Consider the following 9,352-nt stretch of genomic DNA (forward strand, 5'->3'; position numbering starts at 1 on the left):
AGATGACCTGCTCTACCTCCTGAACATGCCACCAGTAACACTGTGAGGAACACCTCTTCAGGATTTTTTTATGTCTGGTAACACAATACATAACATAAATATATAAAACTAAAATTACTTGTTAAATAATCATCTTTGCTTTCAACTCTAATAGGGTGATACCGTACAATGAGGTCATTAAGATAAAATGATTATTGAAGACCTTGTATGTAATGAGAAGGATTTTAAATTTGATTGTGACTGTGGATTTAACAGGGAGCTAATGAACAAAAGACATTATAGGAGAAATATGCTCTCTCTTTCTAGTCCCTGTCAGTACTCTTGCTGCAGCTGTAGCTGCAGATTTTGGATCAACTGAAGGCTTTTCAGGGAGATTTCTATGACATACTGATAATAACATGCTACAATAGCCCAGTAGGCTAGAAGTAATAAATGCATGAACTTCTAATTTTAGAAATATAAACACAATAAAGCAGACTTACCTATTTATTTAATATGCGCATTGAAGGACATATTCTGGTCACAAATGACTCCAATATTCCTCACCGTGTTACTGGAGGCCACGGTAATGCTATCCAGAGTAAGTATTTGGTTAGGTACTATATTTCTGAGAGGGCTAGGTACAATATCCTCAGTTTTAATTGCATTTAGAAGCAAAAAAAATATGAGGTCACCCAGGTCTTTACATCTTTAAAATATTTCTGTAGTTAAACTAATCTGTATGTGTTATCTGGCTTCATGGATAAATAAAGTTGGGTATCATCGGCATAGCAGTGAAAATTTATGCCATGCCTTCTAATGATGCTGCCTAAGGGAAGCATGTATAATGTAAACAGAACTGATCCTAGCACAGAACCCTGTGGAACACCATTATTAACCTTAGTGTGTGAAGAGGACTCTCCATTTACATGAACAAATTGGAGTCTGTTAGATAAACCACTGTAGCACAGTACCTATAACAGCTACAGCATCACAAGGTCCACAGTTCATGTTCAGTTTAACTTTATTTAAATCTGATAAATGAAACAATCAAAAGAAATTCCCATCACAAATGTTTAAATGTTTCAGGAACACACATATAAAAGAAAGAATAAAAACAGCAAAGAGCAGGTTTAATACTCCGAGGTCTGCTTGATCCAGGGGTCAAAGCTAATGAAATACATTAGGGCCAAAGATAAAACTTGGTCTGACACTTCATGGTTGACCTGCTGTGGTTCTTAAATGCTTCCACTTTGCAATAACAGTAGTACATTACAGATGACACAGAACATCTAAAGGGAAGAAATTCTGACTTGTTGCAAATGTGGTATCCTGATGTAGTGGTATACTTAAATTCAGTTCTTTGGAATGAGCCATTCTTTCACAAATGTTTGTAAAGGCAGACTGCATGGCTAGATTACATACACCTGTGATAACGGAATTGAAAACACCTGAATTAAAAAGATGAAGATTTTCACACCTGCTGTGTTCATTCCAGTTAAATTGAGCTCTGTTTCGTTTTCCTCCTTACACAGAGTAAACATACAGTCAATCAAGCACCTAGCCGTAAAATTAATCCAAGTTCCCCATGTTAATCACTGGGCAAGAACCCAAAACCTTCTTCCTGTTCTTACATTTCTTGCTCCTGCCCCAAACATCTGGCAGCCAAGCAGACTGCCAAGGTTGTCACGCGGTTTGACAAATTTTGTTTTCTCTGAATTTTTTCTGTGTGAAAAGAAAAGACATCGTGTCTTTCGTGTATTTGTTTTTTGTAAGCCAAATTTTTACAACTTCTGATTCAGAGCACAATAATAATGTTAAATATTTTAAAACACCTTAAGAGTCTAAGTGGACCAATACTTTTTTTCCGTGAAGTTTACCTGTAGTATATAATGAATATGACCCCTGGATTCTGGACAGCAGTTTCACTCAACCCTGGAATAAATCAATGGCTTGGTGATTCTAGCGAATTGAAGGTAAATGTCAACCTGCTGTGAGTGTTCAGGTGAGTTCATGTGTGGTATGAGTCTGCGTTAATCATGTGACAGATCTGTGTGCGTTTGGGTTTTATTTGGTTTAACATTGTGTTCTAACTGTGACTGCTGATGTTCTATATCTGGCGGCGGTTGTTCCTGGATCGTCTCTTAGACGTTCGGCTCCTCACCGGGGTTTTGGGCTGAGGGATGATGGGCTGAGGGATTACCGGCTGAGGGATTACCGGCTGTGGTGGGAGGGCGGGGCTTTCAATGGCATGGTCGGGACTCTGGTGGTTGAGGGCGGAGTTCCGCGGTTTAGCCAAACGAGAGCTGGACTTTTTCTTCCCTGATTCTTCAGAGTCATCTGTAAAAGGAAAACAAAAACAAACAAAAAAAAACAAAGTTTGAAACTGTTTAAAGAAAAAGAAGGCGTACAACTTCACAGAAAAAAAATTCTGCTCATGAACTGATACTAAAAAAACAATCAGAAAGAAGTTTCGAAAGTCACAAAGTTTTCACCTCCAATGGACTCTGGCTGCTGGGTAAACAAGTTAGATATTAATTTATTTGCTAACGTATTGGTGGTTCACAATATGAAAACTGTTTTTTGGTCTAGAGAATCAGAGTATTATTGTCTCACCATCTTCCTCTTCCTCACTGTTTGGAGCAGCTACAGCGGGTTCTGCAATCAATCAATCAATTAATTAATCAATCAAGCAATCAATCATCTTTTAATTTCAGCTGATGAATTCAAAATCCAGCAGCTATCCATGCAGTCTGCATATCCAGACATTTGTAAAATAATGGCTGGTTCCAAAGATGTCACTGAATGTATAGCAGAGAAGGTTGACCAGTACTTTGTCCATATATATATATATATATATATATATATATATATATATATATATATATATATATATATATATATATATATATATATAGGGACATACCAGGTGCTGTTATACGATTGATTACTGGAACTGAAAATAAAAAGCATACATTTACATGTACAGTACTTATTTTTAAAAGTTTTTACATTGTAGCTACAAACTGAAGACATCAAATATATGAAGCAAGATATATGGAATAATGTAGCAAAGAAAAAATTGATGAATAACTGAAGAATCCTCAAAGTAGCCACCCTTTGCATTGATTACTTCTTTGCACACTCTTGGCCTTCTCTCAATGAGCTTTATGGTGCAGTCACCTGAAATAGTTTTCACCACACAGGTGAGCCTTTTCAGGGTTCATTTGTGGATTTTCTTGCCTTCTTAACACTGTTAGGGACCATCAGTTGTGTTGTGCAGATGTCAGCTTGGTACACAGCTGACAGCCCTATTTGAAAACTGTTAGAATTCATATTATGGCAAGGACCAATCAGCTAAGTAAAGAAATGTGACAGTTACTTTAAGAACACAAGATCAATCAGTCCGGAAAATTGCTAAAACTTTGAATGTATTCTCAAGTGCAATCGCAAAAAACATCAGTCACTACAATGAAACTGGCACACATGAGGACTGCCCCAGGAAGACCAAGAGTCACCCCTGCTGCTGAGGATAAATTTATCCAAGTCATCATCCCCAGAAATCACAAAATACCAGCACCTCTAGTTCCAGTAGCATACACATCTGTACATCAACTCTTCAGAGGAGACTGCATGAATTGGGCCTTTATGGGGACATAGCTGCTGAGAATCCACTATTAATGAAAAGAAACAAGCTAAAGAGATTTGTTTGGGTCAAGAAACACAAGGAATTGACATTAGACCAGTGAAAATCTGTGCTTTGGTCTGATGAGTCTAAATTTAAGATATCTGTGTCCACCTGCAGTGTCTTTGTGCAATGCAGGTAAATGGATGGTCCTTCACTGTGGAACTGAGATGAATGGTTCCCACAGTGAAGCATGGAGGAGGAGGTGTGTTGGTGTGGGGATACTTTAGTGGTGATGCTATTGGGCATTTATTAAAACTGAAGGCACACTGAACCAGTGTTGCTACCACAGCATCCTGCAGCAACATGCCGCTCCATCATTTATTTTTTACCCCAAACACACCTCCAGGCTGTGTAGGGGCTATTTGACCAAGATGGAGAATGATGGAGTGCTGCACCAGATGGGCTGGCCTCCACAGTCACCTGACCTAAACCCAATCAACAGGGTTTGGAATGAGATATATCGCAGAGCAAAGGCAAAAGGGCCAAGGAGTGCTCAGTATCTCTGGGAACTCCTTCAAGACTTGAAAAACCATTTCAGGTGACTACCTCATGAAGCTCAACAAGAGAATGCTAAGAGTGTGGAAAGAAGTAATCAAAGCAAAGAGCGGCTATTTTGAAGAATCTAAAATATAAAACATGTTTTCAGTTATTTCACACTTTTTTGTTTACAACTTAATTCCATATATGTTCATTCATAGTTTTGATGATCTACATCATAAATAGTCATGAAAATAAAGAAAAACCATTAAATTAGAAGGTTTGCCCAAACCTTTGACCAGTAGTGTATGTGCAATGAGACCAGAGAGCTATGGGTTACTGTCCCTTTTTGTATCACTACATGAGGCAGATTATTATGTTTCTTACATAAATAGCCAGGCACCAAATCACCACATAAACTGCCAAATCTGATTCTGATTCTGCTTGCAGTAAATCCTGTTGTCTCTCCTCCTAATCTCCTCCTGCCACTAGGTGGAGCTGTATTCCCTGGGGTGTGTTACCTATGAATAATTAATGTTATTGTACATCACTTTTCGGCTCTGATTAGTCAGAAGGTATGTTTCTTCGAACACTAACTGATCTAAAGCAAGTTAAGGTAAAAATCGTTCTCACGGTCTGCTGCCTGTGAACTTGAGCTGCTGACGTCTGAAACACATTGACACACAGAAAAAAAACATTAAACAGGTAAATAGGTGAGATACAGCATCAGGTCTGACCAAACACCTTACAGTACTATTGTCATGTAATCATGAATGTCAGAAGCAAAACATCTGTGAGGAGTTCACGTGATGATTGTCGTCTTATATCTTCATCATCACTATCATGATCATTGTGTACCTACCTGAAGGTCCTCCTCCGTAATAATGTGATTCATCTGGAATCAGAACAGAATTTTTGTGTTAGATGTGTTTTGGTCTTGATTTAACTTCAACTTGTTATTTCTAGTCAGAAATCTCCAGTTCCAGTGCTTAACCTTCAGATCAAATATGCTTCAAACAATGAGGTCAGTTTATGTTTTTGAGACAGAAGTTCATATCAGACAGAGGTTCTGCCAGCATGTTGCTCAGCCCTTCTGTTTGTGAGGGAGAGCCAATCAAAAGGAAGTCGTCTCAAAGGGAGAGGGGTTACATAAGCTTATTTTAGACATGTGATAAAGTGATGAAACATGATTTACTGTGACATGTTACTGTTCCAGTAACTTTTAGATACACCTGAGATTGACCTGCTGAAGCAATTTTAAACTATTGCTCACATCAGTTGTTAAATGTCAGAGAAGCACAAGACAATGAGCTCAGGCCTGTGCCTGAGCTCATAGTTCTGTGGAGAACTATGAGCTCAGGTGTACTATGAAGGCAGTTCAGTATACTCAGTATACTTTCTGTTGTCTAGATTCACTCACCCTAACATTGTCGATCAGGATACACAAAGTTGGTGGAGTCTGACCATTTCTGTTCTCACCGAGACTTTAACACTCCGTACACTGATATCATGAGCTTAAAGGTGTTTTCCAGCTGTGTCTGAGTTCAAAATAACAGAGATTCTTACCAGGGTGATCAGGAGAGATGGCGTTTATGCTCTCTGAAACAACAACAACACTTCATTCAGAAAATCTTCAACAGAAATGATGCCGACAATCAGCCCTGCTGGGGGGCACTAATACTGCCATGTTTGTATCAGGTATGTCTCAGTTTCATGGATGTGCTCCACGTGAGCAGAAAAGTAATTCAAGGTTTCACTTGACAGTTTTTAAGCAGTCACATTCCCACAGTCATCAATAAACCCCACTAACTGCATGTCTTTGGACTGTAGGAGGAAGCTGGAGTATCCAGAGAGACAAACATGGGGAAAACATGCAAACTCCACACAGAAACTCAGGAGTTAAACTCAGGACCCTCTTGCTGTGAGGCAAGAGTGCTAACCACCACCTCCTGGTGTTACAATATTTAAAATAATAAATATTCTTCATATAAAACCAAAGAACTGAGCCATTTTATTCGAGAAATTATTCACACCCGAACCCCACACATACTAACCTGTAGGAGCTTCATCAGATGTAGAATCTTTGTCTGACAGAGAGAGGTAAAATATTATACATGTGAGACAAAAACAGGTGAGATAGTACAGAGATGAAATAGAGACAGGTGAGAAAGCACAGAGGTATTTACCTGTCGATGTGGCATGTATTCCAGCATCTGCAAAGTGAAGAAACACTTTCATGAGGACAGGCAGGTTCATCAGTGACATTTTACTCAGATTGTCATTCAGAAGAGACAGATGACTTTTAACCCCACCACTGGAGTCGATGTCTCCCTCAACCAGCACGATGAACAGAGAGAACAGAAGAACAATGTTCCTGCAACAAAAATACAACATTCAGTTTGACTTCCTGAGGCAAAAAAGGCATTTAAGCCTCATTTTGGTGCAAAGTCAGAAACCTTTAAATCTGGGATGAATCTGTTTAAGTTTCACATCAGTGTGACCTCTGAAATTTAATGCTTCAAAATAACTGGCCTTAAAACTGCCCTGATTTGTTTTGAAGGTGGCACTGGGGATAAACGAGTCTGATTCTGCTGTTTTCATTGTTTTTACTGGGATCAGATTAACTTCAGGAAAAATATACATGTATTGATTTAACATTTGAAGAACAAAAACACAAATCAGGGATATTTTTTTTCTTGCAGGTCAAACTAAGAAATGCATCTGTTTTAAGCTTTCAGCTGATCAGCTGTCAGACCATCATTATCTGTGATGTAACACGAGTGATTTGAATAAATTCTTTAAATGCTTGTTTTAAATTAAGCTAACTGTAATTCAGTTTTCTTTAGAGCAGTAAAAAGTTTATAAGCTCAGCTTTTACAATTAAAATGAAAACAAAAAACAAAAAAAATTTTAAACTCATTTTCAATATAATATTTTTTAATGTAAATTTTATAACACATGCTTTTATTTTATTTTGGATGTACAGGTGCAGAAAAAATGTTTTCTTCTTGCATTCTGAAATTTTAAAAAGCAATAAAAGTTGTTAACCCTGTTATACACTCTATATAATAATTACATGTTAATTTATATTAAAATTGTTTTATGTAATTTGTAGGAATGCAATTTCAAACTCAAAGAAGAACATTAACACAGAGTAATGAAGAGCTGAAACAAGCAGGAAGCTTCAAGAATATATCCTGATATTATTGATTAATGTTTCAATCTGTAGAATAAACAATAAAAACACACTGAGACGAGAGGATGGACGTACCTGTTGAGCATAGTGATGTGATGTCAGACAGGGGATCAGTACAGGTAGGCAGACGGTTGACTGTTTACAGTACTTCAGTGTTTCCCTGCAGGAATCGTCAGGTTCTGAGATTCTGCAGCAGTTTATATATCGACCTAAATGTCAGAGTGTGTGTGCGAGAGTTTCAGGTTACTGCGTTAAAGACAGGAAGGGGAAGACTCCCAACCAGGTGAGTTTTTCTGAATGTATGAGGACCATGAGTCTGACACTGGTGACCTAAAGTCTGGAAATGTTGATTTGACTGAAATTTGACAACCTTTATGAATTCACATTATTTCAAAGAGACAGTGTGTGTGTGTGTGTGTGTGTGTGTGTGTGTGTGTGTGTGTGTGTGTGTGTGTGTGTGTGTGTGTGTGTGGAGAGAGAGAGAGAGTGAGAGACAGAGGGACACACACACTGGCCAGATTTCACTCAGACACTGAGATCCTCCAGTAGAACCTGAACAATAGTGAGAGCAGAACAACAATGCTTCACTTGAAACCTGGCCCACTACAGACCAGGACCCCCTCAGTCTTGACCCACTACATATGAGAACCCCCTTAAATGTAACTCATTACAGACCAGGACCTTCTTAAACCAAACCAACTATAGACAAGGAACCCCCTCAGACTTAACCCATTACAGGTCAAGACCTCCTCAATTCAATTCAGTTATCTGAGAAGTCCCATTTCACCTCACTTCACTATTTCACCTCAAGTTGGCCTGTGATCATGATGGTCATGTGAGCCATTAGGGTTACATGGATGCGGCAGTTTAATCATCTGGATAACCCTCTAATGTATCCACCACCCCCTCAAGTGTCCTCACAAGGACAGCTACAGAAACGTGTGTGTGTGTGTGTGTGTGTGTGTGTGTGTGTGTGGTATTTGGCTATCAAAGGTTCTTCTGTCTGAAAATGCCTTTCTTTGTAAATGGAGACTTGGCTGAAGGGCTGAAGAGGCTTTTTAAAGCAGCACTGCTTCTTTCAGCCTCTGCTGCAGCTTTGAAACACTGTAAGGTCAGATTTACATGTTTATAGAGCCTCCATCCATTAATCAGTCCACCTATCCTTTCTTTTATTCATCTCTCCATCTTCTGTCTTTCTAACAGCATCCCACAGGAGAGAGGACGACCTGAAATAGAAAGGAGCTGTAGGAAGCACATTGTACTCTAAACACAGGCATATATCTGGGAATTAGTTTGAGCCACTTTAACCCAAAGTGTGGGCATCAGAACCACTAGAAACCAGCAGAGACAGAAACTGATTGAAACTGTCACTAAAAGCCCAAATAAACCCTCACAGATGTCAATTCACACTCAGTTATTTATCTATACAAGTTGCACATAGCGACTTATCATGTGTAACCCACATGTGCTTAATCAGAAGTACCTGCCTATTATATTCACGGTATTCATTCGTTTTGTCTTTAAGGATTTGCTAGCTTAACATAGCTATTAGCTTAGCTCCTTATATTCCTTCCACCTGCAGGAATATACAGAAACTGTCACTGCCTATATCTCAAAGTGTACTGATGACGTCACAGCGACCAAGACTATCACTGTCTGGGCCAACCAGAAACCATGGCTCACAGGTGAGGTCTACAGGCTTCTGAGGGTGAGAAATGTGACCTACAGAGTCAGGGATGAGGTGAGCCTAAAAATAGCAAGGGCAAACCTGTCACGTGACATCAGAGAGATGAAAAGGCAGTACTACAGGACCATTTTAATTTCCAGTGATTGCAATTTTCAACTGCCCTTCACTCAGCCCTCACACATCGGGACACAAGAGACTCATATGTTAGAATTGTCACGGTTTGCGGGGGCAAGCCGTGTGGAATATATATAGGACCAAAAGGCGGCAGCTCTGGTGCAGGTGAGTGTTTATTAACAACAAAAATGCAAACAACAAAGGCGCTAGG

At 39.1% G+C, this 9,352-nt stretch overlaps 1 protein-coding gene across 2 annotated transcripts; it reads right to left on the reverse strand.

The window, feature by feature from the left end:
• Positions 1 to 973: 973 nt before the first annotated feature.
• LOC147304359 (uncharacterized) lies at positions 974 to 7,505 on the reverse strand. 2 transcript variants are annotated; one of them, XM_086280976.1, is made up of 10 exons: positions 7,416 to 7,505; positions 6,457 to 6,518; positions 6,331 to 6,357; positions 6,199 to 6,231; positions 5,711 to 5,743; positions 5,007 to 5,039; positions 4,778 to 4,810; positions 2,906 to 2,935; positions 2,596 to 2,637; positions 974 to 2,319 (listed from the first exon to the last, which is right to left on the reverse strand). In XM_086280976.1, the coding sequence occupies exons 1-10, from the start codon at positions 7,424 to 7,426 to the stop codon at positions 2,090 to 2,092; spliced, it is 534 nt and encodes a 177-aa protein (XP_086137102.1). In that variant the 5' UTR covers positions 7,427 to 7,505; the 3' UTR covers positions 974 to 2,089. The 2 variants fall into 2 exon arrangements, with proteins under 2 accessions (XP_086137102.1, XP_086137103.1); XM_086280977.1 differs by lacking the exon at positions 2,906 to 2,935.
• Between the last annotated feature and the right edge of the window lie 1,847 nt (positions 7,506 to 9,352).

Source organism: Aulonocara sp. 'chitande type north' Nkhata Bay, linkage group LG22 (assembly GCF_057382095.1).
Source record: "Aulonocara sp. 'chitande type north' Nkhata Bay isolate Kocher_YH1m ecotype deep benthic linkage group LG22, A_spYH_male_GT1.1, whole genome shotgun sequence".
Lineage (NCBI taxonomy): Eukaryota > Metazoa > Chordata > Actinopteri > Cichliformes > Cichlidae > Aulonocara > Aulonocara sp. 'chitande type north' Nkhata Bay.

Bases quoted from the DNA above. Each gene is read 5' to 3' on its own strand.
- LOC147304359 (XM_086280976.1), bottom strand. The intron at 5,744-6,198 runs GTTAGTATGTGT...TTGTTGTTTCAG, and splicing joins ATCTGATGAAGCTCCTACAG to AGAGCATAAACGCCATCTCT. The intron at 2,638-2,905 runs GTATGTCCCTAT...GATTGATTGCAG, and splicing joins CAATCGTATAACAGCACCTG to AACCCGCTGTAGCTGCTCCA.